General features: G+C 48.8%; 1 protein-coding gene across 2 annotated transcripts in view; it reads right to left on the reverse strand.

Annotated features, from left to right (window-relative positions):
* Window positions 1-6,596: 6,596 nt before the first annotated feature.
* UCK2 (uridine-cytidine kinase 2) overlaps window positions 6,597-26,607 on the reverse strand; it is a 71,635-nt gene continuing 51,624 nt past the window's right edge. The window contains exons 2-7 of one of the 2 annotated variants that reach the window (XM_024763639.1): window positions 25,127-25,286; window positions 24,201-24,297; window positions 17,130-17,272; window positions 11,064-11,161; window positions 8,539-8,587; window positions 6,597-7,131 (exon numbers count right to left, since the gene is read on the reverse strand). In XM_024763639.1, the coding sequence (XP_024619407.1) occupies window positions 6,992-7,131; window positions 8,539-8,587; window positions 11,064-11,161; window positions 17,130-17,272; window positions 24,201-24,297; window positions 25,127-25,286 (687 nt within the window). In that variant the 3' untranslated portion in view covers window positions 6,597-6,991. The remainder of the gene's footprint in view (window positions 7,132-8,538; window positions 8,588-11,063; window positions 11,162-17,129; window positions 17,273-24,200; window positions 24,298-25,126; window positions 25,287-26,607) is intronic. The other variant, XM_024763638.1, reaches the window with a different exon arrangement.

The raw sequence follows: 26,607 nt of genomic DNA on the forward strand, positions 1-26,607 counted from the left end.
TGCGCGTCGGGAGCCTGTGCTCCGCAACGGGAGAGGCCACAACAGGGAGAGGCCCGCGTACCGCAAAAAAAAAAAAAAGAAGAATCAGTCCAATGGCAGTGATCCACCCCAACTTCTACCACCAATGCCTGCCCTGGAGAAGCTCTAAAGGACTACAGGAGGAGGGACTTTTGTTTCCAACCCTGAAATCAAGTCCACTGCAGACCTACAGCCCAGTCAATAGTAGGATCTGGACCCAGTCGTTTGGCCTCTGGGCCCTACGTTCCTCATCTGTAATATGAAGGGCTTTGACTTCAATGGCTTCAAAGAAAACCCTGAGAATTCTCAAGGGAGAAGCTGCTTTTCTGCTTTTCACATTGAGACTTCAAGGAAGACTTCATGAAGGGCTCCATGACTAAAAGCATGCTTGAAGGCACTGGACTAGATGACCTCTAAAAGCTTGCCCTGCTCCCAGGACATCCTAGGAATCTTCCCAGGGCAGACATGCAGCCGTAGTTTAGTGTCTCCTGGTGCCGGGTTTTTGGGGGGGCTGGGGGGGTGGAGAGTGTCTTACAACCTAAGAGGCAGTGCTGGACTTGAATGAGCTTCTGAGCAGCCTTTAATGCCCCTTTCCAGTCCCCATGCAGGCAGCGAAGGGCTTTAAACAGCACAGATGACATTTTCAGGAGAAATGGGCTCTCCAGTGCTGTGAACATCACAGATTTAAACGGTCTACGTGATTAAATACACAAGGTCCTGGGTTTCCAACTCTGCCTATTAATCTGACTCACCTGTAGTTTGTTATAAACGACCCTCTCCCTAGACCTACAGAATCAGAATTCTCAGGAATGGATCACAGTAGTGTCTTTATCAAGCCCCGGTGATGGTGATGGCCAGCTTGGGGAACCACTAGAGTAGACTGCAGCAACAGAGAAACTAAGAAGTAGGAGCTGATGCTCCTACCTGCCTTAGTGAAGGCTTTAATAAAGATCTTCCAGGAAAAAAAAAGAAAAAAAAGAATCACATCAGAAGTAGTTAGACTTCTAGGCCCTCTGACCATTCTCTTAGAAACCGTGATAGCCAAGCAAATAATATTAGTCCCACAACCCAAGGCAACCCCCAACCCCAGTTGAGAACTGAGTTCCACCACTAGATGGCAGACACGCACCAGGCAGCCTCCTCCAACAGCACGTCCTACTTCCTAGCTTCCTCGGTAGAACTGGAGCAGGACCGCATTCCTAACATACTTTGCAGGACTGTTTGAAGGCTGGAAAAGTCTGATGTGAGTGTTATCATGAAAATTGGGAAATTTCAAGAACTGAAAAGAAAGTACGTGGTGCTCACTGATAAAGAGGAATCTGGAAATAACCTCAACTCTAATTCCCTTAGTGAGAGCGTCCTGGGCTTGTCAGATAAAACCCCATGAAGCACATGAGCTTGTAAGGCAGAGGCCAGGCTGGCTTTCCCTGGCCCAGGGCAGTCAGCACGTAACACCGTGGTGAACCCCAGGCCATTTTCATCCCCTGCATCACGGGCGCCACTGACCTAGTCCCAGCAAATCCTCATTGTAAAAGGGGATGCCAAGGATTGGACTGTGCGAGAAATGAGTTTGCGTAAGGCACAGTTTCATGTTCTCCCACCCTTAAGCTCCATCCGTTCATCTGAGGAGATATGTCTAGATAAATCTTTAGTCCTAGCTTCAAATTGATTCAGTTGGCTAGTTTGTTATTTTAGTTCATGGTGTAATTGAAAAGATACATAAGCATATATGCAGGTATAGCCCAAGATTTAGCAGGAAGGTTAACTTCATTCTGGGTTTTAGCAAATGTGTTTAAACTCTGTTTTAAAATAGAAATCTAAACAGCCCCCAGCACCAGATGATGAAAGAAATCAATCCCTATGGTCCCATCCTCTCAAAGCTTTCCCACATCCTAGGTCTCCTTCTCCACCTCTTGTCTTTAAAACTTTTACGCATGTCCTAACAGGTTTCTTTCAGTCTGAGCCGACGTGGTTTGATTAAAGCAGCACTCACTCGTCAAAAGGGTGAGTCCAGGATGCAGAGCGGAAAGTGGCTCAAAGGATGCTGTGACAGGCGGGTGGGAGGCAGAGCAAATCGCTCAAGGGCTTCACTGGCCTGCACAACTGTGCCTCAAATTACAACAAGGAAGCAGAACTGAATTCTGAGAAATGAACAGAGTCCCAAGCAAAGCTTGGACTCCAGACGTGGTCCACAGATAGGGGAAATGTGAGAGCAACGCACAGAGCAAACTGGATCGCAGCTAAAGCAGCTTGCACAACCACGACTCACGTCTTCATCTGCCTGCAGGTAATAATCGAGCTTGATAACACACACCTAAGTGTTATGTGAAAACACAGCGGCCTTCTGAGGATGGATTCCCCTTAAATCCAAGTTCTTTTGGATCTGAATTCCTTGAAGGGTTTGCCTCTGTCCTTGGAACAAGTGGCTGGAAATAGCAGGGCAACTCCGCACATCAATGAGGGTCATTGGGTGCCTGGGAGGCAGCAGGTGAAGGGATGAAAGGGAAGCTGAGAAAAGGGGGGGCCGGAGGGAAGAGCCGGGGTGCTACAAGGAGCACAAAAGCCAACTACTTTAATTATATACGTATGTGAATTCAACCTGAAGTTGTTCACATTGTCACAATGTCAACTTTCCTCCACCCAACCCCAATAAAGTTTTCTTTATTTAGAAGGTTTTGTTCTGGCTTTTATTGTGAAAGTTGAGGAAGGGATGGGGAAGGGAGGGCAGGAAGGGAGGAGACTGCACAAACCCGATGACCTCAGAGGGAGCAGAGCCGGCCAGAGCCAGCGAAGAGAAGCCTCCCAGGAATCTTGACCTGGCTTCAGAAGCAGAGCAGAAACACACAAGTGCACACATGGTGGCCTGGGTGCAGCCCAGGAGGGGAGGCATAGTGACAGCAGGCTGGTGCCCCTATCCACACAGCGAAGGCCTGGAGGCGCTACTTTCCCTTCCGCTCGCTGGCCTCAGTCACTGTTCCTCCGGCCCAAGCACCACAAAGAAGGCAAGAGTGGGTTCTTTTCTGTTCAGTCTTTATTTACAGCAAAGTACAGAGTATGTGGTCATTTATGTAACTGCTAACAGTAAAGGCAGGGCAGTAGAAAGAAAAGGGGGAAGCGCAAGCATCTAAGAGACAAAAGAAAAGCCTACGTCTTTATTTACCACTCACTCTGTTCCTAAGGCAGGACTGGCTAGGCACTCACTGCCTCTAAGGGTGGCCAGATGCTGACCTGTAGCCAGCCCCCTGCCCCAGGAGGGCCGAAGAAGGCCCAGAGACCAAGATCAAAGGGGACTCAGCGCCAGGCTCACCCCGACGGTTTCCTCAGCCTGTTCTCCCTCTCGTTTGCCCGGACACCGAGACTTTCCCCACTCCACCCTGAGGTCAGGGTGAAGGAGAGGAGTGGCAGAGAGGTCCAGTCAGCCCTTCTCAGAAGCCCAGCCCCGGGACCCAGAATCTCCCCAGCCCGCCTCACCCACATGGTTGTGGACAGGCAGGTGGGAGACTCCAGGGCAGAGGAAAACACTTCCCTGCAAGAGGCTACTACTTCCCTCCAATAGCCTTGGGCTCTAGTGCTGGTCAAGGATGTCAAATCAGGGAAACCTCACCAGGACAGCAAAGGAGGAGATACACAAACGAGCTGGGCTCCAGTCCCTCCCGCACACAAGCCTTAGCCTGACCTAGTGGCCTCATGAGACTGGCAACCCACCCTGGACACAGAGACAAGTGTCCAAGCCAGCCCAGGAGAGGCAAGAAGCCAGTGTCCTTGACTGCCCAGCAGCCAAGACCACAGTGGGTTGCTGCAGAGACAACAGGTTCTGAAGGGTGAACCGGGGACCTTTCCCTGCCACCCTCCCCAGCCTGTTCTTCAGAGACCGCTGCCTCTTTGAGGGCCTACCCTATCCATTCCAAATCAAAGGACACCTGAGGTCACAACACTGCATCTTCCGTATACACACTGCCAGCTCTCTGCCCCTATTGGTCTCAGGCTGCCCAAGAACAAGAAACCCAGGGAGCAGAAGCTCCACTGGGGTGAAGGAGCTTGGAATCAGGCCTTCCCAAGACACAATGCCTGTTCCCTAAACACATGGTCCTTGGACAATTCCTGCGCAGCCTGGGAGAAGAAAGCACCACCGGGTATCTCTGAAGACAAGAGACTCCCAGGTACACACGACCAACATTGCCCCACGCTGCTCATCCATGTCGCCTCCCTGGACAGCAAAGGGTACCCAGGTGACTCATGTCATGATTTCTGGCCTAATGGCTCTATCTGACTCTCCAATGGAATCAGAGATCCAGTGACTCTTAAAATACCAAGTCCGGGATTGGCCACATAGAAAGCTCAAGTTCAGATACTCGGTTGGCTAAACGCTGGGGTCACCACACAAAGGCAGAGCTTCCCGTCCCCTCCTGGCCCCAGACGTACTATGTCACAGAACCAGAGGAGTCGTCAGCACGGCCCAGTGAGCCCCCAACCAAGACACCAAGAATTGGTGATGGTTTTACCCAGAGGCGGGGCAGCCCTAGAGCTGCTTCCAGCGAGGACAGGGCTATTCGGAGACACTGGAGGCTTGGTCCCAACACCAGGAGTAGATGAGGAAGCGGCTAAGTAACTCAAGGCTCAGAGATGAGAAGAATCCATCTTCCAAGGCAGTGGGATAGACAGCCAAGGCACTGAATGGTTTGGCACCTGGGAGCTTCAAGTAAAGTTGACCATGCTACCACCGAAGGGCCAAGGCTCTCCCAGACAGGGACGGGCTTCCCCTGAGCGCAGACAGGCCCCACCCAACAAGGCAGGAGACCCCTGGGTCCTCAGGATCCTGCCATCTACCCTTCATCTCAGAACCGCACCAAGGCATGACTAGAAAGATAATCAATACTGACTCGGAAACACGCACTCCAGAACTTGGCCATCCCGCCAGGTACCGGCCTTCAGAGCAAGCACCTCAGGACCCTCCCCTTCTCCAACCAGGCAGCTGCTGCCCTTGGGGGGCTCCCTCAGAGCCTGCAGCACAGTCTCCTGAAGGTCTCAGGGGTGGCAAAGCCCTGCTGGGGATTAGGTTTGACTTTTTGACACAGCCCAACGGAGTTAGAGTCAAATGGAGTCCAGAAAAGGGGAGGCAAACTGCACGGTGCTGCTTGCTTCCGTGTGACTAGAGTTAACAGCATCAGTTCATCTGAACGGCTCAAGGGGCTATGAAAGCAATGGAAGGAGAAGCGTTCCCCAAAATGTTTCAGGCTGTGGCAGTCACAAGGGAGTAACTAAGGGCATAGCCTACCGAGCACTGAGATGGAACACACTGAGGTGAAAAGCTTCTGGCTCTTCTGCAGTTAAAAGGTGACGCTTCAGGCCTCTATAATTACACCTCCTCCTTCTCGTTTGGTCCCCTGCTTCCTCCACCCCTCCCCACCAGGAATCTTCAGGAATCCGTACTTCTTGCAAAGAAGGAAGTTTTCACCAAGAGGGAGCCCTCGGAAAAGCTGGAATTCTCCACCCCAAATGTTTTCAGCCCAAGACTCCAACTTGTGACTTAAAAACGCCACTCCCAGGCTTCCCTGGTGGCGCAGCGGTTGAGGTCCGCCTGCAATGCGGGGGACACGGGTTCGTGCCCCGGTCCGGGAAGATCCCACATGCCGCAGAGCGCCTGGGCCCGTGAGCCATGGCCGCTGAGCCTGCGCGTCTGGAGCCTGAGCTCGCAACGGGAGAGGCCACAACAGTGAGAGGCCCGCGTATCGCAAAAAAACAAACAAACAAAAAAAACGCCACTCCCCTTCCCCGCCCCTCGTTTCCGGCAGCTGCCACGTGACGCGGCAGCGTGGTAAATAAGTCAATCAATGTGGCTGTGATGCTGCCAGTGACGGTCCCCGTTATCCTCACCTCGCTGCAAATCCCCACGCCTCGGGGAACAAAAGCTACAGGCTCCCTACATGGCAGAGCTCTCTTGCCACCCTGTGAGGGGCAGGCTGCCAGCAGAGGCCCTCGACCGAAGCCCAGACTGCAAGGGTCCACTGTGCACTCCACAGCTTGGGGGACAGCCCAAGGAATCTCATGGGTGACTTCCCTGGGAGGCACCAGCATCTCAGACGATACGACAGGCATAGTCCCACTCCCTCCTTCCCCACTCAGTCAGGAAGCGACCCCGTCACATCCCCACCAGGGAAGGAGAGCGAGGCAGCTCTAGCTTTCGGAGAGACTGAGAAGCGGGTGAGTAAGGAAGGAAGTGTGGAGCTACCCGAGCAGCCTGAGGTGGGCAGGGGCAAGAAGAAAACGCAGAAGACTCGTTCCCTTCAGTGGGCCCCTTCCCTGAGTTTGAGTTTTGAGTTGAGGTCTAATTTCAACTCAAAAAAAAAAAGAAAAAGAAAAAAAAGAAAAGAGGATCTCTCATTAACATTATCCTAAAGCTCCAGCACCAAGAAGGTGGCATCTGGCAGGGGAAGCGATCAAAAGTTCCAATCTCCACTTCCAACGAGACCCACAGACACTGAGAGCCGCGAGCCGTGAGCCTCCCTCCCAGATGCCTGAGCCTGCCCCACCTGGAACCCACCAGGCAACTTCCCTTTGGTGAAACTCCAGCTCCAGCCCCCAAAACACACTCAAGTACAGGCCCTCCTGCAGAATACTTACGGCAAACAGCTGTACAGTATTTGTACATTTACACAAAAATAGATCCTTTTCTATATATATATATGTATGTATTTATAACTGGTTACACGTTGAAGTCATAATTAGGCATCACCAGTAGTAGTTGGCACAGTTTGTCATTTAAGCTCAGGGTCAAGTTCTGTTTCATTTCGCTGCTCCGAAGTACCCAAAAAAAAAAAAAAAAAAAAAAAAAAAAAAAAAAAGGCATTTCATCTCCATGGTGTTTTCTTAAATACAGCAATGTCATAGGAAACCATATGTATAGATGCACAGTGCCTCCTGCCCCCTCCTCCTGTCCCTTGGAGATCGGGGCCAGGGTCTGAGGAGACGGGGGTCAGTGCGGCCGGCTGCTGGACTCCGAGGCCTGCCTCTTGCGTGAAGGGGTATAGCCATTGAGATAGCCGTTGGTCTGCCGTTTGGAGAGCCCTCCGTTCAGGATGTCCTGGATGTGCTGCACGATGAGGTTGATGGCCACTGTGGGGCAGAGACCAGAAGAGTGTTAGGGACACGGGGAGGGTGGGAGCACGTCTGTGGGGCTGTGTGTCTGTTTTGGTGGACGGCACTCAGGAACCACAGGCTAAAAACTGTTCCAGGAAGCTGGCTCTGCTGCTTGCGAGCAGGTCACGCCACCTCCCCAAGCCTCCATCGGGGCGAATATGACCCCCGCAGGGGCATTCTCGGAGTAGGACAACGTAGAACACGATCAGAGGCACGGACTGGATGAAAGCAATCGACCCAAATTCTGTAGACATGAGGTCTGGCCTTCGCTCTGACACCATCAGTTAGCTGTGAGACCCTTCCACTGGGTCCCCATCCCATGCAGCTCCCCATCCCAAGGACAGGGACCCCCACAGAAGGCCCTCTCCTCCAAAGGTCAAATGGGACTCTCTTTCCTTAGCCTTGGAAATAAATCATATGATTCAAGCAAATGATGGATGTTAACATCACCCAAGATGGGATAAACATCAAGTGCTCTCTCTGAGGTGATGCCCCAAGAACACCCCTCCCCCAGGGTATTCTCCAGACTATATAAGCTGAAGTTAATCATGGGGGCACAAAAGCAAACCCAAGCTGAGTGGCGTTCTACAAATCAATGCGCCTGTACTCCTCAAAAATGTCAGCGTCATAAAAAACAAAGAAAGACAAAAAAAAAAAAAAAAAAAAAAAAAAAAAAAAAAAAAAAACAAAGAAAGGCTGAGGAAAGTTAAAGGAGATTAAGTCAATATTAATTGTCCTGGATGTGATGAGGGCACGGTGGCAATGTAAATGAAAACGGCCTTGTCCTTAAGAAATACACAGTGAAATTTTCACTGCTGTGACTAACTCCCAAAAGGCTCGGCAAAAATTTTACTTTTTAAACAGAGGAAAACTGAAATAAATGATAAAGAGAACAAGACAGGGTATTCAACTCTGCCCCACTATGCCTAGGTCCAGGGATAGTCCTACTTTCTAGACAAGTCAAAGCGAACGCATAAATGCACTAGCGGTAGAAATCCCTTTCCCTTTAGGAAAGGCTACCTTAGTGGCAGGTCATTCTAAATTAGATTAAGAAGGAAATCTACTTTTGCTAAAAAAATGCCCTCAGATACAAGGCAGCCAGGTATCATCACTGGGAATGACAGTAGAAGGTAATCTATTGCCCTCTGATTGTTGCCAGAGAAGCACAAGTTCACGCCTGTCCCCATTTACGTACACGCATATTCACAGGGGCCTGTCCCCGAGGCCAGATGCATAGGTATAAACACCCTTCTGGCTCACAGCAGCAGCCAGTGGCTCAACCACATCTATAGAGCCTTGTCTGGTTACCACATCCTACTCCAAAGTATAACTGACAAAGGGTAGAAGTTATGCCCCACGGGATGGCACCCCATGAGGACTCACCTAGATTATCTGCACCTCTAGGAATGATCACATCAGCATATTTCTTTGTCTGTGGAGAAAGATATTTACAATGCATTAAATGCATTACAATGCATTAAAGAGAGAAGCTGGACAAAGCCCCTCTTCTAAGGGAATGTGGGGAAAGGGCCAGCCTTCTACCAATCCCAGAGAGCAGCAGCTTGTGGCTTTAAACAGAACACATTTTATCCATGTTATCTAATTTATAATAAATCGGCTTTTCCCTGAGTTCTCATTAGCATCTAACATTGTTTCAGCTTACAATCTGCACAGAGAACGTGGTCTTTGAAACCAAATACATAATTGCCTCTTCACCACGAGGAAAACCATCAGTTAGTAAGACCAAACTTAAAGGGGAGCAATTCACCTTGGATTTCTATACACAGTTTATCTAGCACGAGGGTAAACCCAAAAAGAAGTAATCGCCATTGATGACCACTTTCCCTGGCTCTGTTATGACACAGCCTTAAAAAAAAGAAAGAAAAACAAGCCCACAGACTCTCTTTTTGTTTGTAAAGTTTACTGACATTTTGTGGACCATTTTACAAATAACTTGTGTCCTGGTGAGACCACATAAACGATGCCTTAGGACATGGGCATCTGTACTCCGTGCAGCTTCCACGCTACAACTGTTGAATTGCGACTGATGCCCAACTTGAACCAGGCCGACAATTTATCAGGCCCAAGTTCCTGGTTGACGTGGGAATGAGCTGCTTTTCCCTGAGCTGAGTGGCTGGACAGGAGGAACAGGTAGAACAACCTAGAAAATATTTACGTAAAATTCTGAGCTCCATTACAAATAAGTTAAACAGCAGAAAGTTGGCAGTAAACTCTAATGTATGTTCAGTAATCAGTTTACTTTGTATTCTTTTTTTTTTTCAGTACGTGGGCCTCTCCCTGTTGTGGCCTCTCCCGTTGTGGAGCTCAGGCTCCAGACACGCAGGCTCAGTGGCCATGGCTCACGGGCCCAGCCGCTCCGCAGCATGTGGGATCTTCTCTTCCCAGATCGGGGCACGAACCCGCGTCCCCTGCATCGGCAGACGGACCCTCAACCACTGCGCCACCAGGGAAGCCCTGTATTTTTATTATTAAGTTAAAAAGAGCAGGAGACGTCCTCAGATGGATGGATAGAATTTCACAGCTCCACAGCCAGTTCTGCCCTCTTCCCAGAAACCTAATCCTGTGACCCAATCCTCTCCAGGGGAATGAACAGGGCATCAGCGTTACTCAGTCTGACTCGAAGTCTGCCTGGTTCCAGGCTGAAACAAATGTCAAGTCTGTTTTGATGCAAAACCCACTAACAGACTTAAAGAAAGAAAGAGGCCCCCCGGGGTGGGGGGGATGGGCAGGGGTGGGGTGCGGTGGATGAATTGGGAGATTGGGACTGACATATATACACTACCATGTGTAAAATAGAGAGCTAGTGGGAAGCTGCTGCATAGCACAGGGAGCTCAGCTCGCTGCTCTAGGTGGTGACCTAGATGGGAGGGATGGCAGGGATCTAAGAGGGAGGGGATATAGGTACACGTATAGCTGATTCACTTCATTGTACAGCAGAAACTAACACAACATTGTAAGGCAATTATACTCCAATAAAAATGAAAAAAGAAAGACGGTTTGGGATCATATTTTTCCATGGGAGGAAAAAGAAGTTAATTATTAGGCAAAGCAGAGAAATCCCCACACTCGGCCACACTCTACACCTCTCATCTCCCTGAAGGCATCACCCAAGACAAGACGAAGACCCAGCCTCTCTCGCTTTCTCTCAGAACTTAACCCCACCACTCCAAACCTCATGTCCCTGAGGTCTTCCCTCAACGTTCGCAGGTCTTTCATGAAGAAGCTGGGGTGTTTCCTAGGCTGAGGGCTGATTCGCTAAAAGCTGAGAATTCCACCGTCCTCACCCTTCCTTCTCTGAAAGCCACCTCACTAGAGAGTTCCCAGCTGCCGTGGGGAGGCCTGACAGAGCCCGTGCTAGGGCAGTACAGAAGCCTGTTCCAATATGGCGAACCTCCCAAATGGGAACTTACAAGGGGACCAACGACAAGCTCGAAACGGGGCTCAGATGTAGTGGCAGAAGAGATTCAGAAGGGAATATCTTGTAGCTGAGGCCTCCTACACCAGTACTCCAACCATCACAGACCTTCTGAAGACCCAAGTGGCTGAGTCTATCCTGGGATACTGATGCACCCTCGATAAAGGGTCTCACACCATGAGGTGGTCTCAAAGGTAGTCTCACACCATGAGCCTACCAAGCAAGAAGTGTACAGCTTGCTGGAATCAGACAGCAGGATCCTGAAGGGGTACCCCAGAAAAAGAGTGGCAGGACAGAGCTCTTGGAGAACACAGTGATAGGAAACAAAGCACCAAAGGCTGCCCTTTCTTGGGACTTGAGGATAGAGGAGGGAATGAGTGAAATCCCAGCCAGGGAGCTCAACTTACAGACCTTTATTTGTTTGATTACATTTTAAAGACTAAATTCAATGAAAAACAAGAACACAACTCACTGGCAAGCAGAATTCCTCAAAGGCAGGCTTGACGAATGTAATGTACTGAGATAAAATCTGCTCAAGGTCCCTCCCTCTTTCGCTGATGTCCCTTAATACTAGAAGAGAAGGAAAAACAAGAATCAAGAAAAGAGTGCATGAGTCAATACATGTCCGCCTTTCACGAGGCCGACCAGGATCACACAGGCTTCGCAATGACTCTGGATGATTCGCAATGACTCTGGATGATTCACAAGCCGGATGCCTAAGAGACTTGACCGAGAGCCAGTCAGCAGCCGCTTTGGGAAAAACAAGTTGCATTTTCACATCTTGCTACAGTCAAATCCGGCTATGCTCTCCAAAGCAAGAGGTTTTCCAGGAAAGGCCAATCGTCTTCTGGTTTCAAGCAACATTTGACCCAAATAAAACTTCATTGAGAACCCCAGAAAAAGGCAGGACAAACTCATAATAGGAAGTGGATTGGGCCCAGAGAGGTGGTGGGGCTTCCTGGAAAAGGGTGCGGGTTGCCCGGAGACTTCTCCTTTGCCCACCCTGATCCCGTGCCCTTACACTTACCTGTGTTCAGGGTGGCAACCCTCTGCTGATGTGCCACCTCCACCTGCCCGGCTCCCACCCACACTTGAGCCCCTACAGGGGGTAGAAGTGGGACAGAGGGCCCAGCTGTGGTCAGCCACTCCTGCCCACCTCAAGCACAGAGGTCTGCAAAGGGAAGACCTCTTAGTGAAAGATGAGAAAACCATGGTGTAAGAAACCATGGGCTGGAGCTCTGAAGCTGCCCAGATGGACCCAAACTCACCATCTTCTACCTTCTTCCTCCTGGGGGTGCTGTTATTCAGGGACTTGCAACAAACACTGCTTTTAATACAGTCTTTCATCAAAACACGGAAAAGTGTCCAGAATCCTCGTTCCGCCACTGTACACTAACCTCCCTGGGCCTGAGTTTCTCCCAAACTCAGCAAGTGAGTTTGAGTTCCATAATCAAAAACAGCCCCTCCCTACAAATGTTTTCAATCTTGGCTATTAACCCTTTCCCTCCTACCCCAAAAGGGTATCAAATCCATCTACAGTCATTTGCAATGGGCTCTCAGCTCCCCTCAATCATTTCTCAGGTAATCGTTTCAGTGTGGGATGAAACTCTAAACAAACATAGGGAATACTTGTAAGTGAATTTCTGGAAAGCCACGTCTGTAAATAATTCTGTGTTTACGTGCAGGCATGCGCACAGGAACGCACGCACGTGGGGAAGGGCAGGTAACAGGGACAGCCTGTGGTTTTGGTCCAGGCTGGCATGAAGTCTGCACGATCAGATGGCTAGAAAACTGTCAGGAAGACCCCATTCCAGAAACCCGGGTAACAAATATACTGCTGTCGCCACTGACTTCTCTACCAGCTCCTCAAATCACAAGGAGTTTTCCCCCCCGCATGAGCCCTGGCAATAAAACGGTTGGTTGGTCCCTAAATCGTCAGGATTTGCCTCACAAACCCTGCCGCCTGTGCACCCAGCCCAGCCAGGAAATGGTCTTCTCAGGCATTTGGACACAGGGCCCTGCTCCAGCTGCCACCGCCGCTGCTCTGCCAGGGACGCTCGGCCAAGTAGGAGCCCCAACAGGTGCCACGTGGCTCAGCCCCACGGGCCTCCAAGAGCTCGGGCTCTCAGGCCAACGGGCCAAGCTCACCAAAACACACAGCCCATGCGGCCTCCAGCTCTTCACACATCTCCAGATAAGGTCCAAAGAAAAAAAGAAGCCAGACCAAAAGGGTATCAGAGCTGGGGGGGAAAAAGCAAACACACGCCCGCACTTATTAAGCAGCTTTGACTCAAAAGCCCTGCAAATGCCTGATGCCGGGTTTGTTTCACAAGACGTGCATTTCACACAACTGCTGACAGCTTCAGCACTGTGGGAACCTCTGTCCTTCCCCCAGAACACAGACACACACACACACACACACACACACACACTCACTCCCCTTTCACATCGCTCTGCCACTGCCCTTGGCCCAGGCCTGCAGCTCTCTTGTGTCTTGCAGACCCGAGAGCATCACCTGTCATGTCACGGGAGACAGGAACGTACCAGGGAGAAAGCAGTGGACGCAGGTGAGTCACACCTGCGACCGCTGAAGCCCGAAGCCACTTCTTGCCCCATCAGCTACAGCGATGGGGGCAAAACTGACCCAGTTTGAATCTTGACCCCATTAGCTACTACCTCTGTGGCCTTAGACAAGTTACTTAACATCTTTGGAGCTCATTTCCCTTGACTGTAAAGCAGAGCCCATAATAGCAACTTTCTCACAAAGCGGTCACTTAGGAAGACAGGGAGATATCCATAAAACGCTTCAGCACCGTGGCTGGTACATGATGTGTATTCAATAAGCCTAAATTTCTATGAAGACAACAGGAACTGAGGAAGCTCCGGGAGGGGGATGGCTCCCTGAGACAGCAGACTGTCGTATCGGAAGGATGGGAACTGTGAACTCAGGTGAGCAGGCTGGACCCAGTGGGGGTGGGAGTCCCTCAGAGCAGCTGGGAAGGTGGGGTGGTGGTGCGGGGGGGGCTGCAGTGCAGGAGGTGGAGGGCGGACACGTGGAAAGACAGGATGGAGAGGGAGAAACAGGAAGACAGGCAGGAGGCATCCTCCAGCTTCCACCCTGGAAAAGGAGATGGCAGTGGGTCGGCATGTTGCCCAGACGCAAGGCTTCGCCCACCTCCGCTCCCAAGAGCCTTCCATCGAATTATTACCTTAAACAGACGGGCCCCCTCCTTAAGCCAAGGACAGCTCGGGGCCAGCCAGTTCACTGCAATGAAACGCCCTCCTCCTCAGTCAGGAAACGGGGCGAAGCCAACAACTAAGGCAGAACAAGGTCTTGGCACAAACCGGACACTCCAGGGACTTAAAACCAGCTTCCTTGTCATCACTCTGGCCTTGGCACATTTGCTGGGCTGAGATAGGCCCTCTCAGAGGGGCCTTGCAGGGTAAAGGGCAGGAAACGACAGGTCTACCCTTCCCTGCTTGGCCTCCACTCAGCCCTTCCCAATCAGCTAATGCTGCTTCACATCAGCCGAAGCTGAGAACCAAATGTAGAAGAGGACCCAGAATAAACACAATTCCTCCATGGCTGTCAATTCACTTTAAAAATTCGTTGAGGAGATGTGTTACTCTAGTAAAAGAACACACTGACAATGCCAAGGCTCACTGCAGCCCTAACTCCGTGTAAACTGGGCACAGAGAGCCATGGCGGGAGAGATGAGGGGTCAGCAGTCTCAGGGCCCCCGCCTCTCGTCTCCCCTGTCCCTAATTCAAGGGTTGGTTAAATGCATATAAGAGAGGGAAGGCAAAGGCAAGCTTTGCTGGGAGGAAACCAATTCCCTAGAAATACAAGGGGGTCCCTGGGAAGGAAGGAAGTCCTTCCGACTTCCAAGGCTATGAGACTTGATGCAGACCTCCCTCCCACATGAGGGTCAACCTGGAATGTGCCCAGGAGGATGTAAGCCACAAACAGGTGAAATCGTAGCGCTCACTCAACTCTCCAGGAATGTTCTTTTGCCCCACAGCTCCCGACTAACCCTCCCTCTCTCTCCCTTACCCACAAAGCACATGCCAGGCATGTATTTTGTCCTAGGTGGACAGAGAGTGCATTTGTAGAAACAGCTTTTGCTGAGAGTGACTAAGCAGTGGCTGACGTGACAAGACAGCGGAACGGAAAGAAGGCAGCGACCTGCCCCGGGGGCACCAGGGAAGGCAGGGGGTGAAGAGAACTGACCCTAAGAAATCCCCAGAGAAGGCCACCATCACCTCAGGTCTCTCCCCCATTTCACTTAAGGATCTCAGCACAAGAAAAGGAGGGAGAAGTTTCTGTTTAACCTACCCTAGGATTACTTGTTTGAATGAATCAGAGTCCAAGGATGTTGCCCCTCCACAAAACGCGGTTCTAATTTCCTATGCAATTTCTTGCACTCGCTCCACCCTTAGGCATCACTCCATCCCCTGGGATTTTAGTACCACCTGCTGGACTAATGATGCTACCAACCCAGGTGTCACCAGCTCCTCAGGACATGACTACTCAAGAGGTTCTGACAAGGCCTGAGAGAACACTTGGAAAACATAACATCATCATCTCAGGTGAAGCAGGTTTCTGATCTGCCACATGGGTATTTATCGACTAATGCCACCACCAGGCGTTTTACCTGCATTACCTCTGATCGGCACAACTATCCCAGGAGTACTAACTAATCCTTACATGATCAACCAATAGGAAAATAAGGTACAAAGAGATTAAAACATAATCTGGGGAAGAGATATGGGAACATATGTATATGTATAACTGATTCACTTTGTTATACAGCAGAAACTAACACACCATTGTAAAGCAATTATACCCCAATAAAGATGTAAAAAAAACAAAAAACAAACAAAAAAACCCATAATCTGCCCAAGGTCACACATCTACTCAACGGTGAAACCAGGATTTAAATAATGTCCAGTTCATCTGACTCCAATTTTCCCCCCAGTGGTGCCTCCCAAATTTGGCAAGCTAATATGGACATCCGAGCAGATCAGCCTAGGTAGGACCTGGGTTTGTGGATGAAGGTGATAAACCAGACCCTGGGGCAGATGCATAAGCAATTGTCAGGCTCAAGCCTCAATTATCTGTCAAAAAATATCATGCAATTCTAACCTGGCCTGTGTAACCCTAAAAAACAGGCCTGTCTCCTTCATATTACCCATTTAAATAAAAAAACCCATGCCTGGGAGGTCACAAGAGGCACCAAAGTCACAAAGCTAGCAAGGGGCTCTGCTGGGACTAGAATTCTCCTTTTTTCCATCAGGTTACTCCCACTGCCCGACACCACCGGGGAGGGGAAGTACAGCTCCCCTGACTTAAAAGAGTGTGACTCCTATTACTTCTTAGGAGGGTAAAACCCAGGGAGTCATTTCTCTAGATTCTGCCATTTCCACTTATAGTTCTTGTGACAAGAGTACTGAACTGGATAAACTAAAAATCTGTTTCATGAACCGGAAAAGAGGAAACTTCACAGACTTTGAGGTCAGAAGGCTCTGGGCTGCAGCTTATGAAATTTGACTCTGCCAATGACTTGCTCTGCGACTAGGAGCTAACCCTGGCGTTTCCTGTGTCACTCCTCTTCCTCACGATGGGGACTCAAACCTTAAGTCAGCTTTCATCCCTCTCCTCGGTCACCCACACCCCGCTGCCTTGGCTGGGGTCCGGTCAGCTCTAACTCTGCTAGGAACCTTTCTCATCTCTCCCCGACTCTCCATTCCCCCTCACACCACCCACGGGCGACAGCCCTACCTGTTGCCCAGATCAGCAAGACAGTCCTAACAAGCCATGGTGTCTCTGTTTGCGGTATATGCCTTCCTGGGCTGCCTAGGCCATCACCCCGCCACATCCAAGTCCACAACCCACTTCCCCCACAAAGCCTCCCAAGCTCTCTGGCAGAAGCAAGCCCTCTGCTTCATGTCCCGCAGAGCTGAATTCACAGGCTCCGCTCTCCCACCAGCAAGCAGTTTGGTGTCTTCAGCACTCGTGGAAGGAAGGCCTGCAGAGATAACAACTGACTTTGCTCCCGAGCTGGGTGGACAGAGTGACCAAACGTCCACAGAACTTTCCGGAAAGCAAAGGGCGAAAGAAGCGGGCAGGTGGGACCAGCTGCCCAGAGTTGCAGGCAGAGGGTGTTCCTGTCCACCCCCCAGATGTCCTACAGTGAGTTCCCATCTTGATTATGACACCTGTGGGTAAATCATAAGGAACTGAGCACTTAACCAAACTTTTCCCCAGCAAAACCAAAACGTGAACTTCTTATGTCATCTCTGTGACCTCACAAGCTTTTTGTTATCTGAAACAGTAAGTGACTAATCCCTTCTCAAATGTCACCAAATGTTTGGGCAACAGGACATCCCTGGGGCTAGACTGACTCAGTTGGGCTGGGCCACGCAGCCACGAGGCAGCCACAAGGCTGCCTCAGGGAAGGCACGGACCCCAGAATCGGGGAGGGCAGGGGCCTGTCACAGGCCACCAACAGGGCCATCAGAGGCTTTTGGAACGCACCTCTGCGGGAGAGCCGGGTGTCCGCATCTGTGTCCACGAAAAGCTTCATCTGGAACAGGTCTCGCACTTCCTGGGAGTAGAAGGCCAGGATCCCTTCGAAGAGCACCACGTCTGCAGGGTAGACAGTAACCGTCTCCTCCTTCCTGCAAAGCACAGAGCAGATGATGGGCCGAGCCAGGTAGGGGGAGCCCAGGAGGAGGAAACAAGAGAAGTTTTCTGGGAGTCTGGGGTCCTAGCCCCTTGACTGAAAGGGCACTGAGAGGGTTTAGCTAACACAACCTTACAGAGACCTCAGACCACCACGGAAGACCCAAGAATGAGGGCCAGGACGGCTGCAGCAAAGTTCTCCTGTGACCAGTTCTTCTGAGCTTCCGCCATAAAGCAGATGGGTAGACATCCTTCTCCTTGGAATAAAAAACCTGCTGTTGGGACCTCCCTGGCAGTCCAGTGGTTAAGACTCTGCGCTTCCAATGCAGGACACGCAGGTTCGGTCCCTGGTCGGGGAACTAAGATCCCACATGCCACACAGCGCGGTCAAAAAAAACAAAAAAACCTGCTGTTGAATGAAGAATAAAGACAGACAAAAGAAGATGTGATCACTTTTTTTTTTCCCCCTCCGAAGGCGTCTCTAGGAATGCTCTCAGTCCTGGCATTTATGGAACCTAACACTCTGAACTTTCAAAAACAGAAACTCAGTTTTCTCCCAACAAGTCCACCCCCTCCCCCAGTGCTGAGGCAACTGGGAGGAAGAAGGAAGGGGCAGATGGAGGGAGGGGAAAAGAAAGCTTTAGGTAAGAGGGTGGGAAGGGGGAAGGATTTTTGTGGAAGGAAAGAGTCCCAGTCCTGCCAGGGTTGGCTCTGCCCAGCTCCTACAACTGTCTTCCTTATCAATAAAGCAGGGATGGGCTTCCCTGGTGGCGCAGTGGTTGAGAGTCCGCCTGCCAATGCAGGGGACACGGGTTCGTGCCCCGGTCCCGGAAGATCCCACATGCCGCGGAGCAGCTGGGCCCGTGAGCCATGGCCGCTGAGCCTGCGCGTCCGGAGCCTGTGCTCCGCAACGGGAGGGGCCACAACAGTGAAAGGCCCGCGTACCGCAAAATAAATAAATAAATAAATAAATAAAAATAAATAAAGCAGGGACATACATTACCTCATCCATCTCCCCACAGGATTGGGAAGCCCAAGGCAGATACTACTGTAAACACGACTTTTCAAAAGCCAGGGGAGTGAAACCAAATGGATAACTGGGGCCTGCTGGGGTCCAGCTCCGCCCTGTCTCAACTTTCACTGCAATCTTGTCTTTTGCTTCTTTTGGAAAACCACCTTGCACTTCACCTCAAAATTCACGAAAAGGGAAGTAATGACGCCACTGCAAGGTTTACCACTCACCCTAACTAGCAGACATTTGTGAAGAAACATTTGTGAAGAAACCACACAGTTATTTCAAAAGTTCCTTAAGATTATAGGTTTTATCTGTGCAAACACAGTGAAGTCAGCAGCAGCTGGCCACTAAGAAGGGACTTCACTCCCAAAAACATGCTTTGATTCTTTATTGGCTCAGTCCCCTGGGTTCCTGTCTAAATTCTAAGGCAGCACTGTTGGAGCAACTACCAAGGTGGCAGAATATGGAGCATGAAAGACAGCAGAAAAGCACCAGGTTAGTGCAATTAGGAGACTCTCTAGGATGGCGGTATTAACTCTGGATGCACACAGAATCATCTGAGGAGCTTTTAAAAATATTTATACCTGGACCCTACTCCCCTGGGGCTCTGACTTCATTAGTCTGGGGTGGAGCTAGAGCATCGATATTTTTTAAAAGCTCCCCAGGTATTTCTTTTCTTTTTTTTTTTTTTTTTTTTAAAGTCATGAAACTTTATTTACTTAACAGCAGAGGTTCGAAGTATATTGAGCGGATAAAAATACCAGGAGAAACTGCATCCACGTTGGTATCGGAGAGACGCCTAACTTTCTGTATTTTAGAAACTGACAGATGAAGTAGCAATAAAGAAGGAAATGGAAAATATGAATAACACAATTAGCAACCATGTATGTGTTTGTGCGTGCACACAACTTTGTACAAAACTTTGAAATACAACTGCAGCAGGCACAAAAATTAACTGTTAGGCCACAATGGAATATTAACCAATTCCAAAGAGTAGAACTCACTTGTGTATTTCTTTTTATTTATCCTGCTTGGGAATTTGTTGCGTTTCTTGAATCTATGGATTTAGTGAGTTTCATTAGTTCTAGGGAAAATTAAGTTACTGTCTCTTCAGATATTGCCTTTATTCTCTTTCCTTTCCTCCTGACTAAATATTTTTCAGGTCTTTTCACTGTCTTTTATGTCTCTTAGTCTCTTTTCTGGTTTTTTTCTGTCTTCTTCTTTCCTTAATGCATTAATGAATGATTTCTTCAGATCAATCCCCTAGTGTTTGAATTGGGTTTTTTTAGGTCCATTTTGCTGCTAAATATGTCTACTGAGTTTTAAAAATGTGCCGTTGTGTTTTCCATTTCTAGAAGCAATGTTTGTTCTTTTTCCATATTTGATACATTATTTTCAATTTTTTCTTTTTTAAAAATATTTACGTTTTCTTCTCCCGGTTTCATTGAGATATAATTGACATAAAGCACTGTGTAAGTTTAAGGTGTACAACATAATGATTTGACTTACATACATCATGAAATGATTACCACAATAATGGTAATAATGTTTGGTGAACATCTGTCATCTCATATAAATGAAATATTTAAAGAAACATTAAAAGAAATATTAAAGAAATAGAAAACTTTTTTTGTGAAGGAACTCAGGATTTAGTCTCTTAACTTTCATATATAACGTACAACAGTGATTATCTTTATCATGTTGTACGTTACATCCCTAGTACTTATTTATCTTATAAGTAGAGTATGTACCTTTTGACTATCTAGTTCTCCCTCCCCCTGCAAGCCCATCTCCCCATTTCCCCACCTCCCCAAACTCCCCCACTGGTATCAATAAGTTTGATCTCTTTTTCTATGAATTTGTTTTTTGAAGTACAATTGACATGCAATACTACGTTAGTTGCTGGTACACAACACAGTGATTTCATATTTCTATACATTTCCAAATCATTACCATGCTAAGTCTAGTTGTCATCTGTCACCATACAAAGATATTACATTATTATTATTGAGTATATTCCCCACACCGTACACTTCATACCTGTGATTCATTTATCTCGTAGCTGGAAGTCTGTACCTCCTAATCTCCCTCACCATTTCTTCTTCCCTTACCCCCTTCCCCTCTGGCAATCACCCGTTTGTTCTCTGTATCTATGACGCTGTTTCTGTTTTCTTGTTTGTTCATTTGTTTTTAGATTCCACATAATACATGAAATCATACAGTATTTGTCTTTCTCTGTCTAACTGATTTCACTTAGCATAATACCCTCTAAGTCCACCCACGTTGTCGCAAATGACAAGATTTCAGCCCTTTTTTAAAAAAGCTCCCAGGTATGTCTACTGTGCAGCCAGGGTTGAGACACGCCAACCCTAGAAGAATGTCAGGTACTGGAAAACAGGGTGCTCATTGTGGTTTAGGATAAGGAACCAAACTGGGCAGAGTTCAGAAGCAAGATGGATAGAAAAAAGGATCAATGAGTGAGTGAAATAATGAGTCACTCTAGGCAGCTGCCCTGGGCCAAGAAGAGGGCAGAAAGGCTCTGCCGGGAAACAAAACATGTGTGTGGGATTCCTAGGGTTCCATCTGGAATACACAGAGTGAGTGCAATGACCGTGCTAATGTACCCAGACTGACACTGTCTGGCAGTGCTGATCAGCTTGCCTAACTGATAAACACTAAAAAGGAACAGGTGGTTTTCCAACTCAACGGTCATGCCTCTTCAATCCTGGGACAGTAAGGAGAACCAAACTGCCTGCTCTGTGGGTGGTGCCCCCAAAAGTTGAAATCAATCACTTCCCAAGTCCACATGTAGGTCTAGGTGGGAGAAAATTTAGAAATAGCCTAGAGCTAAAAACAACATTTATTGAGCACCTACTAGCCCAGGATGTGCCAGGAACCTATGGTGCAATATTCTGTTTAGGAGTTTAGAGATGGGCTGGGAGGTTCACATAAACCTGGAGTATTAGAGCATTTGGGATTACCAAATTTGGGATTACCTAGCCCAACCTTCTCATTTGACAATCATTCCTTACGATAAAGAAGGGGAAGACCAGAGAAAGGTATTTACAGAGAATAGGTGACTTCTCAGTTGTAGCCCAACATGTGTTTGTGGTCACCATGAAAGACCCATGGCTGGGATGGGATCAGTTAACCCTGGACAGCTGGGTCCCTCAAAAGTGGCTCTTAAGAGTTGGCGGGGACTGCTTGTGGTCTTAGGTGGTCACAAAGCTTCATGCAAGAGATGGGCTCTGGGCCACTAAAGAACAGGATTTTAGGGGTTTCCCTGGTGGCACAGTGGTTGAGAGCCCGCCTGCCGATGCAGGGGACATGGGTTCGTGCCCCGGTCCGGGAAGATCCCACATGCCGCGGAGCGGCTAGGCCCACGAGCTATGGCCGCTGAGCCTGCGCGTCCGGAGCCTGTGCCCCGCAACGGGAGAGGCCACAACAGTGAGAGGCCCGCATACCGCAAAAAAAAAAAAAAAAAAAAAAAAAAAAAAAAGGTATGAGAGGGGAATCTGGAGAAAAAAGTGAAACACATCTGGACGGGCAACTCTGCAGGGTTTTTTTTTGTTAATACGTGAACTTGATGGAGCTCGTGCTGCACAAGGTACTCATCTTCACCCCCTGCCCCCCGACTACACTGGTCAGGCCCTGACTCCTGCCAACAGCCCTCACTCCACTCCCTTCCATCGGGCCTGTATCAGTCTCTCACCTGGGCCACTCCAAGGGCTTCCTAAACAGCACTGTGAATCCTCGTTCCTGCCACAAAACTGACCTCTCCATTCCTACATAACTGCCATCTATGGCTCCCTACTGCCAACATGTTTGTCCTCTGGCCCTGGGATCCATCCATGGTCCTTCCTGATCTGAGGCCTGCCTGCCTCCCCACCTCCCGCCGCTCCTCCCACACACTGACCCCCATCCCTCCACACCTAACCTACTTCAATCCCCCACCAAGCTGGCCCCTGAAATGCCTACCTACCCATCACCTTGGAAATCCCTTTCCCAACAGCTTCTCATGCTTTCCAATGCACAGTTTAAATATCATCTCCTTTACACAACCTGCGCTAAATACTCCAGCCCTTCCTCCCTCCTACTGCTCCACATCCCCTTGCCTCAGTCGTCAGGCTGCACTGTAATTCTGTAGCAGTACCCTGCCCAGGACCTGAGAGGTGGTAGGCTAGACTGTCTCTTGTCAACTTGACATCACCACCACTCCCCCAAGGCTAGAAACTACAATTCCCAGAATCCCTTTCCCTACATGGTCCCAGCTACTTTGCCAATGGGAAACTCAGAAGATGAAAGTGATTACCACAACACTGTAAATCAACTATACTTGAATGAAATAAAGGTTTAAAATTAAATTAAAAAAGAAGATGAAAGTGAAACAAAATCTGTAATTTTTAGGAGGCCATAATAGCTAGACAAGGAAACTGCAGACACTCCATAAGTTCCCATTCAGAGGCTGTGGGCCTGGATGGATGCAGCGGATTCTTGGACTTTGCATGAACCTAGCTTCTTCTCCAGATGGCAGCTCAGGCTGCCATCACTGGGGACGAATTTCTCTGATTCTCCGGCTGCGGCCTCCCAGATCTTTGCTCTCCCAGCCCCCTCGTTATTCATGTTAGCTCCAGTTCCCTATTCTAAGCGCCCCTTTATTCCTGCATAGTCTGGAGAGCTTTGGTATAGGAGGCATATCTTGTTCTCTGAATGTCCTGCACAGCAGAATGGGGTCCATAGTAGGAAGTACTTCAAGAGCTACTGGTGAGGGATGAAGGTGAGAACCAAAGCAGCCCGGCTTTCCATCACAATGTGCTCTTTTCTCCTCCTCCAACCCAATCTTTGCCACACCCTCAAGTTCTGAGAAAGTTCATGAGAAGAGCACAGAACATGTGAGCTAACTGCATTAAAGGCTGAGATGTGTCCTAAAGGAACACACAGGGAGATGAAGATTGGGCTTTGAATTATAGAAACATTTGGTAGTAAACATTTGGTAGTAGAAACATTTTAATGATAGAAACATTTGTTTTTAATTATAGAAATATTTGGTATGAAATCTAACTTCCCATTTTTAAAAAATCAACTCAAAAGAGAGTGGGATAAAGAAACCAAGAAGGAAAATGAAAAGTGGGAGGGAGAAACTTTCTAAAGATCCCAGAGCTAAAAACAACACTTACTGAGCCACTACTAAGGAGCTACACGTGATGTGACACAACATTTACGAGTGTCGAATGTGCCTGGGAGGTCCCCCGAAGGAGACAAAGTGAGCAAAGAGCTCTGTGTAGCTCTGAAAGAGCTTGGGGTCTGGCTAGCAGGAGGGAAGTCCTCCAGAAGCCCCTTCCCACCACTCAAGAGGGAAGGAGGCTGTGATGGAGGTCAAGCCACTCTGCTATTCTATTAGGAGCGTGAGAATCAACAACTGGAAAGGACAGGTCTGACGTGATTGAGAAGCTCTCTGGTGGGTCTAGTCTTTGGTGACCCCAGTGCCCTCACACCTCCCCACACAGCTCGATCCCAAGTAAACCAGGAGAGCAGAAAGAACAGCTGCTTTTCTTCTTCCTGTTTTTCCTCTACCATACCCGCTTGCATTTGTTCCAGGAACAACAGCTTGGGCACGTGGATGAGGACGAATGTGCAGTCCCTCACCTGAGTCCAAATTCACAAATCTATCCCTTCAGAGTTAACAAGGCTTGATGATCACGATGGGACTGTTCCAGGAAGCACCTGGATGAATTCCTGACCCCGTGCACCTACAGGCATGCTGACGCCACCGCCCTGTCACTGACAGGCTGCACTGGGCACCAGACACATGGGGGTGGGGGGTGGGGGGCCGTGAAGAAGCCTGGAACTTCTGGGGACCCTCTGGGGAGCAACAGGTAACAATCCCCAGCCCAGAGCAGCTCACTTACCGGGAATGGGAGACAAAGTCATACACAGGAATCTGGACTGTTTTCCCTTCGGTGATTTCTTTGAGTGTCTTGAAGATGAGTTCATTGTCAAAGGCATCTGAAGGAAATCAAACTATTAAGATGTTTCTTAATTGTGAAATGATTTCTCCTATAGTGATGAACAGGGCATCCCTATAAACCTATTATTTCACATACGTGTATCACACCCTAGAGAAGCATCCCCTCCCCACAAAAAAGCCAGATTTCTACCTAAAGCAGAATGCGAACTCCCTGCATCTCAAACCAAAGTGTATAAATGAGTTCTGAAAAGTGGATTCTTTTTTTTTTTGGCTTGCCGTTCCGTCTCTGGCTTCAGACACCTCTGTCCTCTCTCTAAATCCAGCAGCATGCGATAACCTGGAAAGCATACTCACAACGAGGGCACTGCAGCAGGCACCACACCAAGTTTTGACTCTCACAGTTATAAGAACTCCAAACCAGCTAAAGGGGCAGTGTGCTCATCTGGGACTGTCAGGGCCAAAAACACTCAGGCAGCCATCCTGGACCCTCCACCCCACTCTCTGCCAGTCGGTGAGTTTAACACACGAGCCATGTACGCGCACGTGCTGGGTGCTGGCGGGAGGGTGTGACACAGGCTGCTGCAGAGCAGGAGGCGGGAGAACCAGCTGTGTGTGCGCTAGCCTGTGTCTGGCCCACCCTGAGTAATAGGCTTCTCAAGAGTCACCCTTGTTCAGACACAGATTCGATCAGTATTTAAGGCGCCAAGCACCAGAGGATGCGTTGCAAAGTGCTTCTTTCCTATAAGCCCCACCGCAACCCCGCAAGGTACCTAACAGTCCTCCATTTTATGGATGGGAAACAGAGAGGTTAAGTAACTTCTTCAACCAATCCCCCCCCACAGACGCCCCTTCAATGCCCCGACTCACCCGGGTGATCAAAATTGAACTGGCCCTTCAAGGCTTTGGCCTTCTGCTCTGAAGTGAGGACACGGTAGAAGCTATCCTGGCTCAGGATGACCACCTGCTTCTGGCGATAATCCACCTCATTCTGTCCCAGGAGCTGAACAATCTTAGCACAAACGGAAGACTGTAAGGAAAGAAGGGAACACCACGGAATAAGGGAGGTCCAGTCACTGAGCTGATGTGTGCGCCCTGAGCAAGGCGGCCTTTGGAAAGAAGAACCCAAAGGCTACCATATCTTGGATGATGCATTAGGGGAAGGGAGGAAACGTCTGCTGAGAAGGAATTCGGGGGCCCCAAAAGTCTCTTCCTCTCTTTCCTTAACACAATTTACTACGCTCAGGTATCCACAGTGAAGGCAGGGGAAGGAGGGCCGTAATCTCTAACTCCTCTTCCATAAAGCCTTCCCCAAAGCTACTAATAAAAGGTGACACTATTTTATTCTTCCTTGCTGGCACCCTGGTATAGATACACAAAAAAGACAGCAGAAAGTGGGGAAAGGGCACGCTGAGGCTGTGCTGATGGGCCAAAGGGCCTCTGGGTCATGAAGTGACTGGGCATTTGCTAGACATCTCACAGCCCCTGCACATCTCTTTATGTCAAAGAATCTCATAGCAGAGAGCTTGGCTGGTTGGCAGTAAGGCCAAGGTCATGGCTTCCATCCTACTTCTGTTGGTTTCTTTTGCTCTGGTCCAGAGCCGTGGACATCATCGCCCTCATAGTACCCCAGACAGCCTTGTCACAGATGTGTGCCCCCGCTTTCAGAGCTGGAGACATAAACATCACCAATACCTGAAACAACCTAGGGGTATCCCAACTAAGAGTAGGGACGCCAGTTCCAGATGAACTCAAACCTACATGCTTTGTATTGTGTTGCTAGTAATACACATATCTGACTCCTTTTCTCTCCAGTAACATGCGCTCTTTGTAAAAGGAAAAGTATAAAACCAAGTGCATTCCAAAGAATGAGATAGTGAAAGATTGTATTTACCAAATAACTCTTTTCTTTTTTTTTCATTTGATACAAAGATTAATTGAAAAATAAGAATGTCTACATTACAAAACCTCTAGAAGCTGTAACTCAAGCCCCCTATGGAACTGGTTGACCTAATTACAAGCGATGAAAAAATGAGCAGTTAGAGGTATCTTGGGCTCAGCCTTAGAAGTCTTACTATTGAACTTATTTTACCAACTGATTTTACAGGGAAAAACCAGGAAACTTTCAGAAGTTCTTATGAAGAATGTATTTGATTTGTCCAAGCATAAGGAGAACTGGTCATTCCTGTTGTACTAGCCAGTGCAAACTAAAACTATTTTGAATTATACTCCAATAAAGTTGTTTTAAAAAAACTATTTTGAATAATATGTCCTGTTGTACAGGTGGTGAAACACACTGCCATATTATAAGGATCTGTGGGGGAATTTTTTTTTTTTTTTTTTTTTTTTTT

This window comes from Neophocaena asiaeorientalis, unplaced genomic scaffold, assembly GCF_003031525.2.
Source record: "Neophocaena asiaeorientalis asiaeorientalis breed wild unplaced genomic scaffold, Neophocaena_asiaeorientalis_V1.1 scaffold912, whole genome shotgun sequence".
In the NCBI taxonomy this organism is placed as follows: domain Eukaryota; kingdom Metazoa; phylum Chordata; class Mammalia; order Artiodactyla; family Phocoenidae; genus Neophocaena; species Neophocaena asiaeorientalis.